The sequence below is a fragment of the Anarhichas minor genome, unplaced genomic scaffold (genome assembly GCF_050575085.1).
Source record: "Anarhichas minor isolate MPS153535 unplaced genomic scaffold, ASM5057508v1 ptg000054l, whole genome shotgun sequence".
In the NCBI taxonomy this organism is placed as follows: domain Eukaryota; kingdom Metazoa; phylum Chordata; class Actinopteri; order Perciformes; family Anarhichadidae; genus Anarhichas; species Anarhichas minor.
Window position 1 is genome coordinate 4110962 of NW_027466500.1, and position 24193 is coordinate 4135154.

The window sequence follows — 24193 nt, forward strand, 5'->3', positions numbered from 1 at the left end:
TCTCTCTCTCTCTCTCTCTCTCTCTCTCTCTCTCTCTCTCTCTCTCTCTCTCTCTCTCTCTCTCTCTCTCTCTCTCTCTCTCTCTCTCTCTCTCTCTCTCTCTCTCATATCTAGTTATTGATGTATCCATCCCTCCCTTCTATCGGGGCAGAGCTGGAAAGAGAGAGAAAACAGGGGGGGGGGGGGACTGCACAGGGACAGAGAGCTGGAGTGAAAGCAACAGAAGAAGAGAGAGAGAGAGAGAGAGAGAGAGACAGATAGATGGGAGGTGGCATAATGAGTCCCTACGCTGGCACTGCAGCAGCCGGGTGACCTCACCCTACAGTTACCATGGCAACTCAGCCTGCCACCAGCGCTCAACTCTTTCTCTCTAATTCTTGTCCCCCCCCCCCCCCAGCGAGTGGCCCTCCCAAGATGACAGGGAGGCAGAAATATGATGTGTGCGGTGTGTGAGGTCACACCTCTCGTTGCTGGCATTATTAGTAATTTTTATGGCTCCAATACAGACGTCACTTTTGGCAGCTTTATCCCGAGGATGGTGCTTTCATTTTAGCCGTCAGATGATTGGAGGGTTTGTTCGGTAACTAAGAATCCTTCTCAGAGAAATTAAAGCCGTAAGCAGCAAACAATTGATTTTTTTTTTAAGCCACGCTGTAAAGATAACATTGACATGAAATCATTTTTAAAGTTGCGGTGGCTAACATGTTAGCAAATAGTTGCCTTTTTACACATCCAGCAGATACAGAGAAACATTTGCATTCATTTGCATTAATATCTGGTTTGCTGTCTTCACCACGTTCACCAGCTAGTCGCTAACTTTGTCATTGTGTGCTGGACAGGTAGTGGAACGCTGATTTATAAGAGCTTTTTCACTGAAAACAGCTGCCTGCTGCTGCTGGAGACCAGGTCGATGAAAGCGGTGAGACACAACACAGAGTTTACAAGTTATTGCAGGTTTAAAATTGGAAAATCAACTTATTCCACTCTGTTGGTCTGAGTTTTGATATATATTCTGTATCAGCCTGTTCCAGCTCTTCATTGAAGCCATCGCGGAAATAATGCACTTCCTGTAAGTCGATTTGGGCAAAAACATTTGCCTAATGCATGCAATATAATGTTATGTATCACACTATTTAAACTGAGTAAAATATATATAATAGAAATCCAAGACTTCATGTTTTTATGTTGCTTCATTTCATCAATGGGAAATATTCTAGATGTCTTGCAGACACTTTTCCCCCAAATTCAAACTGGCATATTTAGTATTTTTGGAAACTTTGGGAAACGTTTTGTTGGGTCGGAACATTATTTGGCTGCACAGAATGATGCAGCACAGATGCAGTTTGAATACATGAAAAGAGAGTTGTACATTAACAATGTACCGATAATTCATTTCTGTCCTCTGTCCACCATCTGTCATCATAATCGTCTCTTTAAAACTCTTCCCTGTCCGAGTTCATTTGATACCGAGATCCACACGCAAGCTAAAAATCAATGAAAAGCAATACAAGTCCATTTACCCCACTCGCACACAAAACCTAATTGTTTATTTTCCAATTACGTTCGTCTTACTTACCCTAGAATAATGGTTTCATTTTGCACTGTCAGACCAGATTGTTAAGTAAACTATTAAGGTAAAGGACTGGCAGTAAAAGAAATCTGGTGCAATTATCCAGGTGTTTCAATCTCAGCTCCCTTCACTGTCCTCATTCCCCATATTATTAAACTGAAATCACACAGCTGAGGAGGTGAATAGATGTGCTGCGAGGGAAAATCGTCACTGGCCGTCATCTCATCCACCGACCCGCTATTAATAGCAGCTGGTCTGCTTTCGTCACTCCTCGGCAGCGCAGGAGGGGGGGGGATAGGTGAGAGGGGACGAGAGTAGAAGTGGGGGATAAGAGGGGATAGAGGGGAGGGGGCACAGACGTAGAGGAGGATGGGAATAGAAAGAAATCAGGTGAAGAGAGGGATGGATGAGGCCAAGGGGTTCGTTCTTAACGTCACGCTGTGACGTCTGCGCGAGCGTGTGCACATGTGTGTGTTTAGTCCTGTTGTGAATCCACACAAATGCCTTTTTACTCACAACGTGTTATTTCTGCGCAATAACTAGAACGTGTTCACCGCCGGTGTATGACAACTCACCTTGAGGTCCCTGTGCACAATGTCATGCTGGTGGATGTGACTGACGCTCTCCAGGATCTGATTGATGCAGTGGCTGGAGGAGACAGAGAGGGATTAGAAGCAGAGGAGAGACAAATCTGTTTATCCACAACAGCTGGATGACAAGAGACTGAAGGAGTAGAATATAAAACGTTGAGGGAGGTTTTTCAAATATTTGAACTCAACACAATTTGGTCCCTTGGGTACATTTTGAATGCTGAATGTGTTTCTTTTTATTTATGCATTTAACATGAAAGGTCAAGCAGAAAAGAGACTTCCTAAAATCCAAATCAACTTATGTTCAACTTTCCCCAGCAAGGTCAAAAACACAGAGGAATTCTGTGCTGGAAAGGGAGCGACATGTTGACACAGGCCAAGGAAAGATGACAAATCAACAACAGCGGTGGCTGTGTCAGACCGTTTCTGTAACTTTCCAAAACAGACAATCCAACACTCACACCCACCTCACGCCTCTCCTGGCTGGGTGTGTGGAGGTGAGAAACTACGCAGCTTTTTAACTTCTCTCTCTAGCTTTCTCTTTTTCATTTTTTACACAACCATATCTGTCATTTTTCATGTGAACAGCAGAGTACAACACCACTAATGTCTAAATATGCATTGTTTTCTCCAAATTGAAACAATAACGTATCTCATGCATCTCTATTTTGGGTGGCTTTTCAATCCGCCTGCTGAATTTGATGTATCTATACTTTTGATTATAAAACGTGGGCGGACAACACTTCTTATGAACTACTTCTGTTCCAGCACAACCCGACCCTAATGCTCTTGTGGCTGAATGGGAGCAAATCCCTGCAACCAGGTGCCTGTTTCACCAAATTGTCGACATGCCAGCTGTGACTTGCAACATGAGATCATTTCCTCTCGCTCATTGCGACACACTCCACTAATAAAAACAACTGGTACATTTATGACTCATGCACGAGCTTAAGAGAGCCCTGTAATGTCACACGAACACCATTTGCGATCTGCATGTTGCTGCACAAGAGGATAAGAGGTGCATGTGGGAGAAAAGTTTGGTGCATTTTTATGTGAAAGGATGTGTGGAAGGATGTGGAAGGCAGTGTGTTGGTGTGTTGTTGAGGCGGTGAGGGGGGGGTTCTTATGTAAGCTTGTCCTAAGCTTACATATCAGCAATTTTGCTGGTCTGATGCACAGTTAAAAAACACTATTATTTGTTTGTATATTAAATTGAACTTGACATGAGTTAAGGTGACGTCACGGTCAGGAGGGGGCACAGACACAGATTTAGGGAGACGCTGCTGACGCTGTGTCCAAATTAGGCTGAATCTGGATTCCACATTTTATTCTCTTGCCTGTTTCTGCAGCTGCAGTGCCCTTACTTACTTACTTACTTACTTACTGCTGCTGCTGCTGCTGTCCTTACTCACATTGTATCTCTTGCCCCGTCTGCACTTCTCATACCTCACATCTCTCCTGCCTTTCCTTCCTCTTTCCTTTAATTTAGTTGGTCCTTGATGTAGAGATCAATATCAGAGGAGAACTAATCCAGAATGTGTGTCCATGCTCTAGACAACCAAAAGCTAGAGCCTGATAGCCTAGACTAGTTTTTTACTGGGCAATAATTCAATATGATAACTTATTATCCTTCAATGGAATCATATCGTGATGGAATCATATATCCAGGCATTGTCTGATACACAATTACTTTGTCTAAATTGACAATAAAAAGCACAAACCAACTCATGTTTCTCAGAAAATCTAATCTTTTGCACTAAAGATCTTAATAAAATCAGAGAATAGTCGATACTTTTCATTCGTCAAATATTCAATTCATACAGGAATATCTGTGATTGACTTGTGGCTTTAACTACCATTGCAAGGTGAGGCACTTAAGAAACCTAAGGAGGATGTCGTCATGTTGAGTCAGAGGTGGGCAGAAGTTTTGAGTGCCCATGCTTCTACTTTGTTCACCCATGTGCATGATGCCTATTAGCTTAAAAAAGTAAAGTGTTTGAAGCCGACTTCTCTTCTGTTCTCTCTTAAGGTGTCTCCATCGAGACTTGGCCAGCGTGAAAGCTTTGCCTTTGACTTGTTTATTAGAGGCAGGGCTTCTAGTAGTACAGGTTTAGTGAGAGACAAACAGGCAAAATCCCTCCGTATTATGAAGTGTCGGCTTGATATGCACCCGTATACAAAAAGTCTAACCTTTATTGACGATTATCTGATAATTACATTTACAAAGTTCTGCCCTGACATCACTACAGGCTGCTCATTGGACGAGGAAGATGAAGTCGTACACTTAAACAATATATAAAGGTTAGTCTGCACAATCCACACAGGTAATGTGCTGCACTGCAAAACACAACTGCAACGTCTGACAACAGGCCCAAAATAATGCTTCAAAACTTGGGGACAGCTTAGTCATTAGTTATTAATGGCATTAAATTTAAAAGACCCGAGTCACACGGTCAAAAATAGACCTCAGAGAAGTGCCAGAAACCCAAAGCATTGCTTCTTTTACTGAAGCACACAGTACAACACAGATTTAAATAAATATTTTGTACTTTCATCAAACTACTTTCACTGCCTGAAATTTTACTGCGTCAGCCACAAAAACTTCCTCAGCAGGAAAGATGACTAGTGGCACATAACACGACACGTTGACATGTGAGCATGACGACATACTGTACCTGGCATCGGCCTCGCTGTAATACTCTCTAGCGACAATGTCCTCAAACAGCTCCCCTCCAGTGACGCTGCACACACACAAAACAGAGAGCTGGTTGGTTCTCTTCTCCTTTTGAGGAAGGACATTGATTTATATAAGCCCTATAAAATAGGGCTTAATTTAAGAGTAGACTGAACTTTCCCATCGTGGCAGCTCAGTGGAAAAGCTCAAATACTGTACAGCTGTGAATGGTGAAAATAGAAATGTCAATTTATTTGTTGCTTGGGTGAAGCAATTCATCCTGGAGCAATATTCCACCTTCAACCTGTGACGTGTGTGTGTGTGTGTGTGTGTGTGTGTGTGTGGGTGTTAATGTGGTTTACTTACAGGTCAAAAACCAGGTAATGGAAGCCTTCCTCTGAGATGCTGTCATGAAGTCGTACTAGCGAGGGCGAAAGAGAAAGACTTTAATTAGAAATCAGTACGTTAGGTTAAGACGACCACCACCTGGAATGAATCTTCTCTGTGTGTGTGTGTGTGTGTGTGAGTGTGCGGTTTATATACCGCAGTAATGCGTTACAATAATGTGATTACTGTTTTCAGTAGTGTTCGGGATTACACTTTGAAAGTCAGTAATTACATTACAGTTGCTAATCCCAGTAACACTTTGTTACTTTGACATTTGATGGTCGGCTTGAGTTTTCAAGTAACTTGCTCAATACTGCTATAAAACAACCAGTTATCATATTAGATCGTTAAAGAATACTTCAGAGAATAAAGTGTTAAATTGACATATATATTATTTATGCATCCCCAAGACATCAAATCCAGCTGCTCGATACCTGCAACGTACATAAAATTAACATGTTTTCCACAAGACAGGGAAGGAAAAGTGCCGTTTACCTTGATGACGGGTCGGAGTTTTTGTTTTATCGTCTTATGTTTGGTCAAATTTAATTTATGCAAGTCTGTAAATTGTGCAGAATTATTGTGTTTGATCTTTTTAATCTAGTTTAACCATTTGTTGACACAGGAGCATCTTAATTTATGATTTAAATGTTTTACTTTACTTAGGTTACGCTGCGGTCATTTGTTTAAATGTAGCTTTTTATTGAGGAAAAACCTGCATTTTGTAAGCTCCTAATGATTACTTATTGTTGATGTGGCCGACGATCAATGCATCATTGATCACTGGCCAGTGGGAGCAAAGCACAAGAACCACACTTCCCTTAAGTCAGTGCAGTATTATTATGGTATGCTCACAATCATATTAAACACCCAGAAGGTCAGGAGATACACGGCCCTTTCCCCGAGCAGAAATGATCCACTCCAGGGCTCGACAGCAGGTTTCTAAAGCCCGAGTGCCACCTGGCGTGTTGGCAACCAGGAATCAGCTTTTGGATGATAAAGTTGACAGAATGGTTGCCATAGTTTAATCATCTATAATTAATGTGATACTGGTAACTTCATTTGAGGTTTTCTCTCTGTTACAGAAGCACTAAAGCAGGCAGCAAACATCGATGTACACAGAGGGGTGAAAGCTTCTTTTTTTTTTTTTTTTTTTTCTTCACACAGGAGGAGCTCCTGCCAACAAAGACGACTTTTACCATTAGCTGTTTTTAACCGGCAGCTCTCGAGTCACCTCAAAGGTAGATTAACATCCTGGGCGAAGGCGCTCGAGTGCTTTAAATTAGGCCTGAAAATGTTGGATATGACTCTCTTCTTGCTTCAGACGGCTTACATTTAGAGAAAAGATAACTTGACGTGCCTTCCCCTTGAGAAGGGGATAAGAAGAGAGCAGCTGAGGGAGGAAAAGAAAGGCAGAGTAGGACAATGACGGAGCAGGAATCAGGTGGGACGAAGAAGAAAGAGGGAATGAATGAAACCATACCTATTATGCTGTTATCACACCCTGCATGTGTGTGTGAGTATAGCTCACTCTGAGCGCCACACTACAGTATGATAAGACACTTGGTAGTTCTGCCAAAAAGATACTTTGTCATTTCCTTCCTTTCTCAAGGGGTCACTGCCTTTTGTCCGGGTTTTACACACACACACACACACACACACACACACACACACACACACACACACACACACACACACACACACACACACACACACACACACACACACACACACACACACACACACACACACACACACACACACACACACACACAAAGAGGTCATGAAACGCAAGTGTTAGATACACTTGGTATATCCAATTATGATGTACGAGACTCGATCTTAACACAGATGTACGAAGACATTAACAGCCTTTTGCCTAGTTGACAATCTATTTCCGCAGCAACATTTTGGCAAATTTGCACCTATAAATTAGCCGAATTATCTATTAGAAGTTCCTGTTTGAAACGTACCCATGGACGTACAGACAACAATCAGCAGATTATGTTGATTCAGAAGTAAATCAAATACATGATTATTCTCAGGCAAGTTCTGGATGTATTAAACAGCGTCTTTTCTTCCATGATTTCTTGCAGATGTATGCGTGTTTATTCATGATGGACATATAATAATAATATAGCGGGAAAGTGTAAGCCACACTGAATCTAAAACTATGTGTATAATGTTGGAGTTTCCAGATTTTGACAGAGTTGTGACTCAGAGAAGAGAGAGTGAGAGCACATTGTGGTAATCAGACGTTAATGGTTTTAAAGTAGCTTGTTTGCCTTCATGAGTGCAACAGCCACTGCTGGAACTGGAGACCCCAGGCTTTCTTTAACCGCTCAAAAAACATTCCTAACCTTGTTTTAGATACTTTATGACCTTTCCCAATTTGATGAGAAATGCGTCTAATCATGGTTCCAGAAGGCCGCTGCAGAAAATAGCTTTTGCAGTGACTTCTTAACGTCCGATGTTCTGAATTAGCAGAGCCGCTCCACTAATCCACTTGGCTCTCAAAAATGACTCACCTATGTTTGGATGTTTCAGCAGACGACAGATCCTGGCCTCCCGGTCCAGCTTCTGGTGATCTGAGGACAGAAAAGACGGAGACGGACCAGTGAGGACACAATCCCAGTGTCAGGAAGAGAAACAAGACGCTTTGTTGTCAGTGACCAAAGCACATGGGGGAAAAAAAACTCCTTGGAAACCCATTGAGAGTGAACACAGAAGAACTCAAAGACAACATAAAAGTACACAACGAGGGCTGCATAACATCCACATAATCTGACTGCAGTTCATGTTGTTCAGTAGCACTTGTGCAACACGGCATTTTGGAAACAAATTCTTCTTCGTAACCTTTTAACAGACACAGAGCTAATAAATAATAAATAATTTGTTTTTGCAAACATTAAAACTTAATATCTTGTTTGGAAGGACTTCAGAAACACGCGCACCAGCGACTTTGGGAATTGATTAAACATTTTCTTTTAACTGTGCCGCACATAAACACACACATTGTTCCCGTTCTCTCCGACCTCTTCTGCTCTTCCTATTCCATTCACAACAATAGTTTTCCTCTAAATCTGCCAATTTTGCAACCGACATCAAATCGACTTGAGCTGGAGGGGACAGCAGAGACGGGATGTCAACAAGGTAAGAGACACGGCGACACAGACGAGCTCAAAGGCCATAACAGTGGCTGTCAACTAATAGGAGTTTGCACAAGTGGACAGACAGGCCGCTATATACTGTGTGTACACACACACACACACACACACACAGACACACAAAACCTCTAGCACAAGTTTTTTGCACTTAGTGGAATTAGTCTTGTGGGTCCGCCCTTAATATAATCAGCGTCCAGATAATGATTCTAATGGCGAGGAGAGGATGTCTGTGTGTGTGTGTGTGCAGCTGGATGTTGAGGACAGACAGATTGGTTGTAGGACATTATACAGTAGATGGATACAGTGGACAACATTTCCTGTTGCAGGGTGTGAGAGGTCGAGTTCATACTGGACACTCCTGCCACCCACCACCTGCTGGTCTCAGGGGACAGATGGGGCTGTATGTATGTGTATGTGTGTTTGTGTGAAAGAGAGGGAATGGCACTGGACATTCCACCCGCTTAAAATGTTATCAGCCCATTTAAATGGTTGGTTGTGGAATACTTCCTTCCTTCACAGCAAACGCTGAGGGGCCTTTAGAGGCAGCGGGAAATGTAAACTACTGCATAGATATGTAATCTGTGGTCTTGTGTGCATTCAAAATGTATGAAAATGAAACTACACTTATGTATCACACAAGGCACTGGCCAACAAGAGGCAGAGACATACAACTGACATAAGTGGTCTCTCCTCAGTAATAATTTACTATGTATTCATGGTGGACAGCTAGCATTACAAGCATATAGCTGATGTTATGTGTATCCTACATCCTAATTTCTGCTGGTTCTGATCAGTGCTACGTCTTCAACAGTGTTTTTAGGAGCAGTGAGACTCGGTCAATGAGAGGAGACGTCAATTAGCTCATACATTGATTGATGATTGATTATGATTGGCGCCATTAAAGGTTTGTGCATTGATTTCCTATTAAATCCTTCACCACCAACAAGCTCCTGCAGGAGAGGACACGGAGGCATCAACACGCTATCCCAAGTTTGACCCCTAACCTCTGACCCACAAGGGCTAAGCCAATCAGCTGCAGCGTTTATCCTAACACGAGAAATCAAAAGCGCTCTGCAGACGTTCCACAACCTTCTTCTCGGAGCCATAATGGGCTATTTTGGCGGCCTGTATTCTTAGAAGTTGGATCAGCCTGCAAAAACAGTATTATTTTTTCATAATTTTCATGGCCTGAGATGACAGCTTTATTATGCTTGTGATAGCAGACAGTCTTGGCAGCTTGCTGCTTAGAGGAACTAGAAATGACTGAGGAGTTTCAATAGAAAGACGAGAGAACAAGCACAAGGCTTCAAAAAGGGACAAATCGTATAGAGAAGAATAGAAACAAGAGGAATGACTGAAGATTAGCAGAAGATGATCAGTGTCAAATACAGAAGGTACCACTGTTAAAAATAGCACTCCACTCTTCATTATACAAAAATATAATGTTTTTATACAATCAGGACAAAGGGTGAGTTGATAATCAAATCTAAAACACACATACAACATATCAGAGCAACAGAGCAGCATTAAAGGGCCTCAACTGACATTGCTCAACTACATTGGTTAGTCGACTAAGATCGAAATGACCGATTAGTCAACTTCAAAAGAATATTAAAATCATTTTTATGCTTATTTTTTTAATGTTAAATGACTCATTTCCAAGACATTTTAAACACATCTCTGGTAAACACAACATATAAAGTGGAGCTTTAGTGTGATTCTTTGAGGAGGAACTGTCAATGAAATCACTTCATCGATTAAAATCATTAACAATAAATAGCGCAGTAGACAGTTTTAATTAAACTAGATACTAGTGTTGAAACAGTGACTATTTTCGACCCGCATTAAAGCGGGGGCTAGTCTTGTTAAAGCGAAAGTCTGAGTCGCTGAGAGTGAGAGAGTGAGATTACACCATTCGTCCGTTGAGTTTCACTATTGGTACTCTTTTAAAATAAAAGAGACATTTCTGGCAATGTCTCTGCTCTGGCGATCAACCATCTGATCCACTTCCTCAATACATACTCGGTTGTTGCTGCACATATTACTGGCACCACGATAGAACATTTACAGATGGTCTTTTATCAGCCGGGAATTCAGATTATAGACACCATCGCTGACTGTGACAATTTAGCCACAACTGAGCACATTGACCTTAAACGAACAGAGGTTTCATCCTAGTCTTGTTGGACTAGTTTTGAAACAGTTACTTCTTACATTGTCCACCATATTTATATCAATGAGGGTAAACTAAATGACAGAAACACCTCTCTGTGTAATGCCATAACATTCAACAGCACCACAAACTACAATGCCCAAACTCATCTTGGAGTTGAATCAACAACTCACTAGAACAAAAAACAACAATGTTTTGGACACAAGCTGAAACAGAAGTGAGCAGTTCACAGTACCAAGTAAAAACATTTTAATCATTTTAAGACCAGAACTATATTAAAATAGCCTAATGATCTCATTTTAGACGACGTTCTCAATGCGGTGGGCTACACCGGAAAACACAAAAGAGGAAGAACTGGTGTGTGCAAGTTCCTTGTTAACTATCTTCGTAGGATTTGAAGTATAGTGAAAGAGCCTTCATCATCCCCACCCACCCACACACACACCCACACACCCACCCACACCCCTTTTACAGCGTTCCAGAGAGACGTGCTGACATCATATTGTCTGCTCCGTAAAGCACAACACACAGCACTTAGCGCAATTGGAGTGAGTGATGAGCGACGGCGTGGCTCAACATATTCATTTATCCATCATCTCTAGACACTCTGAGCAGACTGCAGCACTGGCTGAATGGATTGATGGATGGATGAATTCTTTCAGCCCAGATCTACTGTTTGAATGATCCACAACTCCTCCACCCAAGTACAGCCATTAACGTCTGCCAGCTTATATTTGATGTATTCCAGCAGATTTCCACTCTGATTTACAAGATTTACAATTTACAGAAAATGTTGTTGCTTGTTGTAATATCTATAAATATATAACTTTTATATATTTATCTTCTTTAATGTTTTACTTAGTCCTTGTTTTTAGCTGCATTTCTATTTCTGTGTTTACACAATGAGAACAAAAACGACCAGAGTCAAATTGCTGGTATTTATACTCATACCTGCCCAATAAAACTGATTCAGATTCAGGGAAAGATACAGACAATACTTTACACTAGATGCCAACTAACTGAGCACAGAGTAAAGACACAAACCCAAAAACAGCCACACAATCTCTGACATTATTTTTCTATATTTCGTGACAAGTGGTCATTAGCAGAGGTTATACTTAAATGAGACTCTTGTCATCCGATCGTTCCAGGACGCAATAACTGTAAAGTCTGAATTTGGCGTTCATGCAGGTGTCAGCACGTGTTCTTCTATACTTCCAGTTGCACCAAACCTCCCGTCAACCAGATATTTTCCTCCACAAAAACCAAAGAACATACACCGAGTATTTCCAAGAAAATGTAAAAGATAACTTGGCAATGTTAGTAGCAGCAAAACACAGGTTTAAACTGCCACCAGCAGCTTTCAGATAGTTGGGGTGTCAGTCAGAGTCAAAGTGCCCTCTCCTCAGGAGCACACCTGGCAACCTGCACCATAAGCATAGCAAGATATCAGCATGACGACTCGCTGGTTAGACACAACCCACACACACACACACACACACACACACACACACAGCAGCTTCTCCCTTTTAAAGAGCTGCACCATGAAGCCACTCGTGCACAGCTGCTCTCGTTCTAAAGTAGTCGCGTAAAACTACAACTTACAACTGACCCGACAATACTGTCACCCTATCAGGCCCATGTTACTGAAGTCATTTCTCAGTCAGCTCTGAGATACACTTTATAATACAAACATCATCGCCATCTAGACTACATGACAATATCTGGAACATTTGTGTTTTTAAAGATGAAATGAATCAGCCAAACATCCACCTACCCAATAGATGAAGGTGTGCTTTTATCCTTTTTTAAATTAGTCTGGCTGTTTAGTTTGTCGTCATATTTTCACACTTAAAGAAGTATATTGTATTAGAGTGCATCTATGTGCATTTCAGTGGCTGTTAAGTGTGTGTGTTGTTGTTGTTGTTAGATAACCAATTATTCCATTTGAAGCCTTTAGTGACTTTCCAGATAAGTCAATGAAAACTAAAAGCATGTCTCTCAGCTTTGTTTCTCTCTCTCTCACTCACTCACTCTCACTCTCACTCACACACACACACACACACACACACACTCTGATTCCGGAGTCCTTCTCAGAAACAAACACATTGGATGGAACCGTTTCTGACCAAAGCTACAACATTTTTGATGATAGTGATGATGAATTGAATTTGATGTGGGTTACGGAGCTGCGACCATATAAAAGAAAGGTATCGGCAAAAAGCCGATCACAACTTCTCAAAGCCAAAAGTGACAAAGCGATGCCGTCTAATCTCTTGCCAAAGACCAAACAAGCCTCAAACCCAAAGATATTAAAACTACCAAAGTTTCACTGGTTAAAAGGCTCTAAAATACATTTTCTTCCTCTCATTGCTGTGATTACTTACATTAGACTTCTGGCCTGACAAATGCTATTGTTACTGTTAAGTGTCTTACTGTGAGCTCAAGTATCTTGTGATTGGATTTGGCATCATTTTCAACATTTTATAGAAGTATGAATTGAATGAGCATAAATCCATAATTTTAAAGTACATATTGTTAGTTGCATCTCTCTCGGATCAGTGTTTGTTAGGGAAATCTAGTTTTTAATCACATCCCGAGAAAAGCAAGGAAACTGCATGAACATTTTATTGAAGTGTGCGTGTGTGTGTGCGTGTGTGTGCAAGAGAATTAGAGGTAGAGCTTGTTAAACACTGGAGGGTAATGTCTTTTATCTGCAGGTAGAACAGTATAAAAGGAAAACCAACTGATATGAGATAAATGAATGACAGACTGACAGAAAGAGAAAAACAGACAGACTTTGGGTCAGCGTGGCCCAGAGAGCAGACGAGACTATAAATAGATCCAATCCTCCTCCGGCTTACAGCCCTGAATCACACTGACCCGGCCCGCCCTGCATCACCAAGCAGAGAGGCAGAGACACAATGAGACAGAAAGTGAGAGACGGAGACGCAGAGAAAGACCGACACATGGAGGCGTACAGCGAAACGAGACAGGCGGAGGTGAGTTTCTGACACCGATCACCTCCGGTCCTGTCGCAGCTTTTCAACAAGTCAGACGTCCCGGCGCTGAGAGAGGTCAGTCTGGTGTCAGTGGGCTAAAGCTGAGGCTCGTGTCGCCGACTCAAAGCCCGCAGCGTAACGATGCAAATACGACGAGGAGAAGACGATGAAGGTGGTGTTGATAACGTCACGATTCTGACACTTGCAGCTATAACCATTAAAACAACAACACAGTAGTAGTAAGCTGATACTTGCTCCATTCTCCTCCATCTTTCAACTATTTACAGCCAGTCAGGACATGCACCCAATCCTCAAGAACCCTCACCTTTTACAACCCCGAACAGACACTTTTTTTCCATCTGTGTGCTCGGCAGTATGCTAATTAGACAGAGACAGACACCAGTTCTGCTCTACTGGACCCCCGAGTCAACAAAAAAACAAAACAAGACAAGAGTCTACAGCCATGTTGGCAGCTCTGTGAGGCTGTATTTAGGCACAGAGGTGCTTTGAGAAAAATGCTAGCATCAGCATGCTAACAAGCTTAACAGCTTCCAGTTTCCAGCCCTCTCTCTCTCTCTCTCTCCCAGGATACTGATCCCCAACATCCCTTGTGCTCAGAGGGTTACCCATAAGAGGCAGCATTTTCTCACCTGGCGACACACCGGTATGTTGAGATGAACCTGCAACCTGAGGATTTGGGTTTACAGCATACAGGGATGCAGAATTCAACCCGCCTTCATTACTTTCAATAAGGCTTTCCTCGCCTTTGCTTCATAACAGCTTTACACAGCTGTGGAAAATCACTTTTTAATTTCCACAGCAAATTTCTCTCTCAATGCTCCGTCTGCAAAATATTGTCATTCAAGTTTAAATTGTTCGGACCTCAGAACTGCTCCCAGTCCGTTCAAATTTCGCTCCGATCACAAGTTGCGCGTTTACATTTTGAAGAGTTATATTATCAGTCAATGTTCTTTCATGCATTTCTGTTCTCAAATTTAGCATGAAAAACAACAGTGCATGAGTGTGTGTGAGAGAGTGTGTGTGTGTCTGAAAGGTATCAGAGTTGCTCAACCAAAACATGAAGTGACACACTGTGTAGCCTTCTGTTGAACCATAAAGTTCTCTGTTCTGCATTGTGGTCTGCATGTCTTCAGTCGGTGTGTGTGTGTGTGTGTGTGTGTTAGGTTGAGCAATGAAATGAAGTCTAATCAGATCTTAGCTGACCTGCTGGGAGAGACCAACATCAGGTTGTTTGTGAAAAGAGTCTGAGTCTCTGCCAGAAACGTTCACTCTGACCAACAGGATAACAAATATGAGAACAGCTTCACGTCCTTTAAACTTCCTCCTGTGGGGAGACAGCAGAGGGGGGTGTGGACTCTGCTTTATGATCCTCAAAGCTGGGGGAGTGTAACGCCGCGTGAAGCAGGCAGCAGTAACAGAAGCACTCACCAGTAGGAGGAAGGTATCGCGATGGAAAGAGGTTATTTTGGGGCTCCTGACATTTGCCTGAAAGGCTGCCGGTAACTCTTTCACACAACAACCAGAGAGAACATCCACCGACGTTAACAGCAATACAAACCGCTGGTTTTGCCGGATTTATATTTGTCTCGAGCTGAGTCGATCAGTCAATCAACAGAAAATGAATTGCCAACTATTTTAAAAAAGGATGTGTAGTTTTTGAAGCCAAATACTAAACGCTTCTCCAAAATGAACCAAACTGACCACATAACTAATCTGTCACTGCTCACTTCAAGGTTATTACCGTCTAAGGGGAAATAGAGAATATCCAAAACATATGTGTTTGTGGCCACAGTGAAATCCAAAAACTTTGACAAACTGTTATTAACATCCCTTTTCCTAATTAGGTTTATTAAATCAGATCCCTATTGTACTGGAAATGTTACGGCCTCCTGTTTAAGAAGTAACCTTAAGTGACCCAAAGTGATGGACGGGTGCAGATGATGACCTTTTGGTAGCGCTAGATGAAAAGAAGAACAGACCACCCCCCCCCCCCCCACCAACAAGTGAAATATTTTCATGTTAAAGGTATTCTGGTGTTTTTCATTAAATCTGAACTGAGAAAATCCTCTCATCATCTCATCGTTTTTGTCCAGTGACCCCAAACTGATGTTCTTAGTCTTACTGTTCTTTTAAAATGATGGATCAGAAAATCTGTCCTGTTTGACGGGTCTTTCACTAGTGGAAGTGAAAACAGTGACATCGCAACATCCCCAGAAGAATCAACACATCGAACACGTGTGGTTTCTTACATACTTCTTAAGTCCTGTGTTCTCCTCGTTATCTCAACCACACTGAGGCTAAACAAACACATCGTGAGATTAAAGGCACATTAGATTCGTCACAACTGCTCTGCCAGCTCATCGTGCCAAACGGCATTAAGTACATTTGAAAGCTTATCAGCATCAGAGCCGAGTGAGCCGTGACCCCGACGCTAGATTAGATCAACAGAGTTCATTAGGTTGAGTTCAAAGTTCAAAAGTTTATCTTTATACTAAATTAAGAAGCCATTTTAGTACAGGCAAGGTTTGAGTCATTCATCTTCACAAAGCAGCCTGTATGGCTGTAGCCAGAAGCATGAGATGCTGTGGACCCATATTATTACATCATGTTAACGGGGCGATATTTACAAAAACACTTCAAGTTCATTAAAGATGAGCTATTGTTGAAGCATCGAGTCAAGAGTCTTTACGCTTTCAATAAGTTACTATTTTTATTTCAGACATCCTTTAGTCAGAACAGATTCAAAGGCTTGATGACTCGTTTTAGAGACTTTCTTCACTTATTATGTCAGGGTTAATGGGCAGGACTTCTCAAATACTGGCACAGGCCTCTCCTTACCCCAACTGAAGAGCAAATCTCATTTAAAACAGGCTTTTATTTCGAATTGACTCTTTTAGTCCTCGCCCTCCTTTACTCACATTACTTTACTATTTCATTATATTTGAGCTAGACTCTTCCCCGTTTCCTGGTCTGTTTTAATCTGCTGTAAATACAACTCATCGATGTTTACCTTTTGTCTCGATACGTTCTGTGTAATGTACCTTTCCAGAGCACTAACTCCGATCAATGAGACTCAACACGTCCTGCACAGATTAACATTAACAGCATTCCAGAAGCTCAGAATGTACAGTCCCTCCCATCGCGATCGGCTTTTAATGTGAATCATCTACAGACGGGCACGTTTTATTGATTCTAGCGACCGAAAAAAACAACGTGCAAAAAAAAAGTCCCAAAAAAGTCAAAGCAAATTGGCGAATGAATTTCATCGTCTGTATCCTGCTCCTCATCTCTGCTGGAGGCTCGAGGCTACATTAGCTGCCAATACAACAACGCACACACATCTTCACCTGAACTGCATGCAAGTGGGTTGCATTGTGGGTAATGTAGACGCCAGATTTTGATGAGGAAGGTGCATGCAATAAAAAACATATACGTATCTCTGGTTCTGCTTTCTTTAGTTCAACAATGTTAAGTGAGTGCAATGATAAATCATTACCATGTGAACTAATGAGCACAGATATTTCCACCATCCCACGATGTTTTTTTTATTTGGCTTTTATTAATAACCAAACATTATTTGTATGTGCTGGCCATATTTGAACAACGTGAACTCAAGGTATGACATCAGTGTTTCTAATACTGCATGTTCATTTCTCAGTAAATACAAGCTATTGGCTCAAAGCGCTCAAGAAAAATGTGCGTGATGATGATGATGAGACCCAAACTATTCCTAAGAATAGATCTGGAGGCAAATACTGGCACCTTTATTCCAGCACATAAATAACACTGCGCGGGTTCCCGGCCTTGATGTGTCAGAGTGCAGCCTTGATCCTCGCTTAGTGATAACTAATCACTGGTGAGCGGCTGTTCCAGGGAGACATGCTTCAACCCTGACAATGACCAGATCTGAGAGTTGTTTTCTCTCTCTCTCTCTCTCTCACACACACACACACACACACACACACACACACACACACACACACACACACACACACACACACACACACACACACACACACACACACACACACACACACACACACACACACACACACACACACACACACACACACACACACACACACACACACACACACACACACGGTTATTCCCTGAGAGAAGGGATAATGGCCTCTATTGTGTGTTGGGACTGCCAGTCCTTTTGGTAAGACATGAAGCGACACATGAACACACACCCAGAGTTCAACACGGACTTAATGCGACCAGTAATGCTGTGTAAAGAGTGACAGCTGACGTAGATCACGTCTGACAGCTGAGCGGTGTGCAGCCTGGATGACTTAATCCTCGTCAAAAGCAAATAATGACATTATTTGAAAATGGCCCGGTCTGCTCTACAGTTCCTACCAAGCATCCACAATGTTTGAGATGTATTTTGGAGCTTGTGGAACAACTGCTTGTTGTACATGCGAAGATCAGCCTCAACACACAGGATCGTTGAATGGGCTTGACTTGACACAGGGTAGGATTACACCGCTTTGTGTACGCAATGAGCTGTGTGTGCTGTTATCACTTTACTCTGAGGAGTGCGTGTGTTTGTTGTTTTTATTGCTGCATAGGCTGAAATGGATTGGTCTGTTTCCATATATCACAGTCACTTGCCAGTGATTTAAACAATTATTGTTTATTTATATTTCCATTCAGGACCATTGGTCAGCTGTTGAGGCCATGTTTAAAAATGTTTGGTCGTCCTACAGGGCCAAAATGAAAGCAAGGGACACAATAAGATGTATAAAAAGTGTTTCATTCTATGGCTAGTACCGAATTAATTAAATACATACCAACTTTTTATCAAGTTAAGGAGAAATATATGATGCAAGTTAGTATTTTTCAACCTAAAATGCTCCTAGTTCTGGATCACTGCAAAGGGTGATCCCGTGTTATTCTGTAATCATAACCATCAAGTGGAGGTTGTGCTTCAATTCACAAAACCTGCTGCGTCCCCCACAACCGCACACAAGTGTGTCAAGGCAGCAGGCCCTTAATGGGCTTACTGTGAGGAGACTTTTGTTAAGAAAAGCTGATTTGATCGTAACCTTGGTGGCAGACACAAACGCACCGACTGTGTTGGTGGCGTGCCAGTCAACAGGAGCGCACACTTCAACCAAATGATGTAGCAGCACCGCACGCTCCATCGAGCACATTTAGTGGGCTACTACAAGCTGTCGCTATAGCTTTCAGCGGGGATTATCAAACGATTTGAACTTGGCTTGCAGGCAGGTGTCAATTGTTAAGGTGAAACGACTGACACAAAAGAAAGAATAAACTGTGTGTGTGTGTGTGTGTGTGTGTGTGTGCTCGGCTGGTCAAACAAAATAGTGGCTTTGTGCAAAGACAGGTTGAACCAACATACCATGTGTGCATGTGTGTGTTTGTGTTTCTGGTTATAATATTATACAACAGTCAAAGGTATACACCAATAAAACAATTAGATATGCAAAGAAACATGTTGTAGACAGAACCGTCCGTCGTCATTATTCAACAAGTACCGGTAAAAATGTGGAAATATGAATCTGATCATCCGGTCTCTGTTCATGGACGATCAGCTGAAAACCGCACAGTTTCGATTAGCGGCCGGTTGATCGGTGCATCCAGAACCCCAGATTTCCTTCAATTTCAAACATATACATACATCAACGCTGACTCAAGTGACATCAGTTGAGGCACTTGTCAGACCTCACACAGCTCCGTCTGGATCCAAAAAAGGAGTTATATAACTTTATATAACTTTGTTTTTTCCAGATACAGTGCGACTCCCCCAACCCCTGTAAACTGACTGAATACACAACACATGCAGATTCACAGGCTAGCTGTGATTCGTATTGATCACACTCCGTATTAGCTTATGTCTGAGGCTTGCGAGATACTTTTTACTTTAATAAAATCACATTTTCTTTAAAGCCGTTTTCTGGAAAACCTACACGGGTCTCGATTGACAGCCTGGCGTTCCGAATGGGTTTCCTTGGGCTTGAGGACTTCTGCACTACGTTGCTATTCATTGTACATGACACCGAGTGAATATGGCGACCACGTTTCAGGTGTGAACAATAGGATGCACGTAAGCGAGCCGTTACTAAGGAGACGGGCTGCTTGATTAACAGCATGAGAGTGAATGTGTGTGATCAGGAATAGATTATCCCATGGCATGTCTGAGGAGCCATATATACACATACAAACATTATTGCTGGATACGCCTCCCATGTGTGTGTCCAGCTTTATTGCTTCCAACTTTCGCAATAAATAATCTCAATAAAAACATCTCCATTTAAAGAACAGCAGCACTGCTTCACTGTTGGCAACTTACTTACCTGTAAACGTGTTTCCCTCGCTTTCCAACTCGAAGGCGGGACGCTTTTCTTTTCACGGCAAAACTATTATATTATGAGCAAGTGTTTGGATGTGCGAGTGTGGGACTCGAATATTAAGGCAAGGGGCCTCTATAATGCCTCTCAATCATCACTTATGACCCATTAGAAGTGTGTGTAGGTGTTTGTTTCTGCAGAGACCCGGCCCTCTGCCTGTATTTGCTCTTTTCTTATTATTTTTGCTATGTTTGAGACGCTTCAGTGTCAGCTGAGAGCATTTGGACCCTCCGTGGGGGTGTGAAAACTCTGTGCAAAGTGTAATTACTGCACCCATCTCACAACTAAACAGGAGCTTTGACGCGTGTGATCTCACATACCGACAGAAACATTTAACCACTTCTGGTGCTGTACCTCTTCAACAAGTTCGCAAGTTGGCTCACAACCAAAGAAAGTGGTGACAGAAGTGAGCAAGTTTCCTGAACACGATGGAGGTTTGTTAAAGGTGTTGGAGCCACAATACAATAGAAAACAAAAGTATGAGCATCTGCACACGCAGTCTGTGTAGTGTTTTTCAATCAAATGCAACACAGAAATATCTGTTGCTGTGTGAAGCGCGCGCGCACACACACACACACACACAAACACAACACACACTCGCATATACACACGGATGGACAAACATGCGCACACACCTGAGATGCTCTACTGTAATGTAATCCAATGACGTGTTGGCAGGCGGCCCTCCCTTTGAAACAACTCGCTAGCTTGTGATGAACACGGGCAGAATGGATGTGATCACAGTAGGGCTGCAACTCAGTTATTTTCTCATTTAATCGATTATTTATTTCATCTATGTTCTAATTTCCCAGAACCCCAGCTGACGTCTTCAAATACCTTGTTTTATTCAGACAGTCTGTTTATTATTGAGTATGACTGAAAGAAAAAGCAGCACATCCTCACATATAAGGCTCCTAAATTTAGAAAATGTTTGGCACAGCTCCTGGAATCTTCTGTATGTTGGGGGTTCGTCAGACAAAATAGCAAAAACAAATGTAAATGTCAACTTTGTCAACAGAAACTGTACTTTTTTTTTTATCATTATCCGACCATGTATGGCCCACACAGCAGAATAACTGAATACAAGATGTAAACAATCATTAGCTGCAGCTTTAAGGCCTTTACACCCCTGTGGTGTTTCTTTCCGCGCAATTATTTCGCACCACAATGTATTTTTTTCGACCTGCTGTTTTTGTCAGGAATACTTTCACACAGAGCGAATATTTCACAGTGAAAAAAAAAAAAAAGACAAATTTGTTTTCGGAATGAGGTTTATGTTTCTGAGCCAATAAAGGCATCAACCAATCTCGTTGTGCAGAACTGGTTGAGAACTGGTTGAGTTACACCTATATTTAGAAAACAACAACACGGAGGCTCTGAAGTCCGAACCAAGACGGCAAACTTTATTACTCCTTTCAACGTTGACAAAGGCAGCGCAGACTAAATCCACTCCACAACAGCCATAGACGTAATAATCACAGGAGAGTGTGTGTAATCTTTATTTAGTTACATTTCGCTGCAGTCAGACTGACTTGTAGGTTGACTTTATAGTGACAAATGAATCCCCTGAAAAGTAACAATCAGCCCCCTGTGTCTGTGTCCAGCACTAAAGTAAATGTCAAATAAAATTTTTATTCAAGTTGGCTCCCTCACGATGCCATATGCGTCGGACAGGGGAGATAACGATGAGCAGAGAAGAGAGAAAAAGAGGGCAAGATGAATATGATAGGAGGGTCCTGGAAAAACACACACACACACACACACACACACACGCACACGCACACGCACACGCACACGCTGTTTCAAAGCCTTGATAAGAGGAGGGTTTGCATGCTGTGGGAAGACGAACACCATTCAAGTGTTACAGCGACTTGGAGCGTATAACCCTGACCGTCTCACTCTCTCTCTCTCTCTCTCCATCTCAACATCTTTCTCTCTCCATATAAGACTCTCTCCTGCTCATCAAATATTCACAGTTGGTCCCATGAAACATTCACCACGCTGCTCTTGCTACATTTATCTGCCCTTCGCCAATCAGCCTCCAGCGGGCGCACTAGAAGCCAACCGAAAGCTTGAAAACACACACACACACTCGTTGTCTGCCTGCATGGCCTGTGATGTGGCAGCATGGCAGAGAGGGGAGAAGAGATGACTAGAAAGAGGGAGGAAGAGGTGGCGAAAGAGAGAAAGAGACAAAAGTAAGATAGGAAATGTGGCTGAGCGAGACACATGAAAGGCCACGAGATAAAGACAGGAAGCATAGAAAAGGACTTTAAGGATCCGGTCCTCAGCTCGTGTCCATGTTCAGTGAGAGCGGAGCAGCCTCACACCTCAATAATTCAACAGCGGGCCTCCAGCCTCTCCCCCTCCTTCTCGCCTCCCCTGACATCACAAGGCCTTACCTAATAACAGTGCAACTAAAAATACACTCCCTTCACTGTTACACACAATACGTGACACATAATTGTAGCTAAAAATAGCTCGAAACACCGTCGAGATGGATCACACCGATCAACAGTGCTTCCCTTGGGTGTTGAAGCGATTCTACAGAGAAAGCGTTTCCGTCTGGTTTTTGAGTCGTGCGTCCGACAGAGTCGCTCCTATTTCGACCAATCCAGCGGTCCACAGCAGGCCACGCTGCAGCTGGCGTTTCACTCGCAACACACGTGGGTTAACGCGACCTGAAGCTTATTTTTAACACTTCAAGTTTTCCTATTTTCCTCCTTTTACTACGTAACTGCATGACTACAGTGAATGTGTGTTGGGCTCTGAGCGCCGCCAAAAGCCCGGTGACCTACATTCAATACTGTGCCTGAATTCAATTAGCTGATATTCAATTAACTGCTGAGGAATGCAGCGAGTATTCACACTTGAGAAGCGTTTTGGTCATTTCTGTATTACAGCGCTTAAGAATGCAAACTTGTCTAAAGTCAAGTGTAGGAGCTCGATTATTAGTGTGTTGGCAGGTTTGTCCTCTGTGATAGAACACTGAATATTCTTGGGTTTTGGATCGTTAGTCGGACAAAACAAACGTCATCATGGGCTCTGGGAAAATGTTATGGATCTAATTTTATGATCTCTTGAAGACCAAATAATTAAAACACTTAATAGATCAAATAATTGGTAGATTAACCAATAATTAGTTGCAGCCAAATAGATCATTTTAAACGTGCAGAGGACACCTAGAAGGATTCATAACGTGATAAAGAGGTCAGGGGAGTGAGGCCGTGTTCAGACACGTTCATTTCAATGATTTCATCACGCTCCAGCATCAGAGAGTGAACCAGCCGGTTCTATTGTTTACCTCACAAATGTGGGGTGGATGATGCTCGTTATTGTTATCTGTTTGCAGAGTTGTAAAACAGTTCGTATCTTCCTATAAACTACTGTGCAGTGTTAGCCATGGCAATATAAATATAACCGGCTTCCCTATAGCTTGTGTTTTATGTTCTTACTGGTACCTGGAGCAACACGCCTCCTTTAACGCAGCCCGTAGAGACAGCACACATGTTGGTTATTATTTAATATGAATTAATTTTGTAATTTTTATTTTACTAATGTATTTATTATTGTCAGTCAAACTGACTGACTTATTCACTGAATGTGAATCTTATTCACTGGAAGCTTCACCAAGCTTTTATTTTGAAGTCCCTCATTTTAGGTAGTACGAGCTGCAAGTACATCGAGTATACTCGATATATCGGCCACCCCTACAGCCATGTTTTTACACGAGGACGGAAAATTGTGGTTTGAGCTCACGAGTCTCAGCTCATTGTTGGCTGTTCACGCACAACTTCACCGTTCTGGTTCACTCTCATAGTGTCGTTTCCCTCCACAGCAGGCAAAAAAAAGCTCTAAAAACCAAATGCATTTGTTGAATTGTATTATTTATTTTTTCAACCAGAACATTTATTAGAAAATGTACTGCAACATCATCAGTGGACGCAGTAAAAGCAGAAGATGAAAGAGGCAGTGATGACAGTGAGCTCCCTTAAATGGAAATGTGCAGATGAAAGCCGACTGGGCAAAAAGCAAATGCTGACTTGCTAATATACGTGTAGATATGCGAGGTTTGGTTCATACACAATGAGATGAGCTACTGTAACAGACATCCTGTCAGAAAAGAGATATGAAAATACCTTCGAAACTTCCTTTTATTGCTATTTTTAAATCTAACCATTGACTTCTGGTACTTAATCTTTGTGCAAACTGGATTCAAGCCTCTGCAT

General features: G+C 42.1%; 1 protein-coding gene across 20 annotated transcripts in view; it reads right to left on the minus strand.

Moving 5' to 3' along the window:
* The window catches only part of LOC142931676 (calcium/calmodulin-dependent protein kinase type II subunit gamma), a 55669-nt gene that overhangs the window by 26485 nt on the left and 4991 nt on the right, over positions 1 to 24193 (minus strand). For all 20 annotated transcript variants that reach the window (XM_076075723.1, XM_076075714.1, XM_076075711.1 and 17 more), the window contains exons 3-6: positions 7750 to 7809; positions 5201 to 5255; positions 4836 to 4901; positions 2146 to 2218 (exon numbers count right to left, since the gene is read on the minus strand). In XM_076075723.1, the coding sequence (XP_075931838.1) occupies positions 2146 to 2218; positions 4836 to 4901; positions 5201 to 5255; positions 7750 to 7809 (254 nt within the window). The remainder of the gene's footprint in view (positions 1 to 2145; positions 2219 to 4835; positions 4902 to 5200; positions 5256 to 7749; positions 7810 to 24193) is intronic.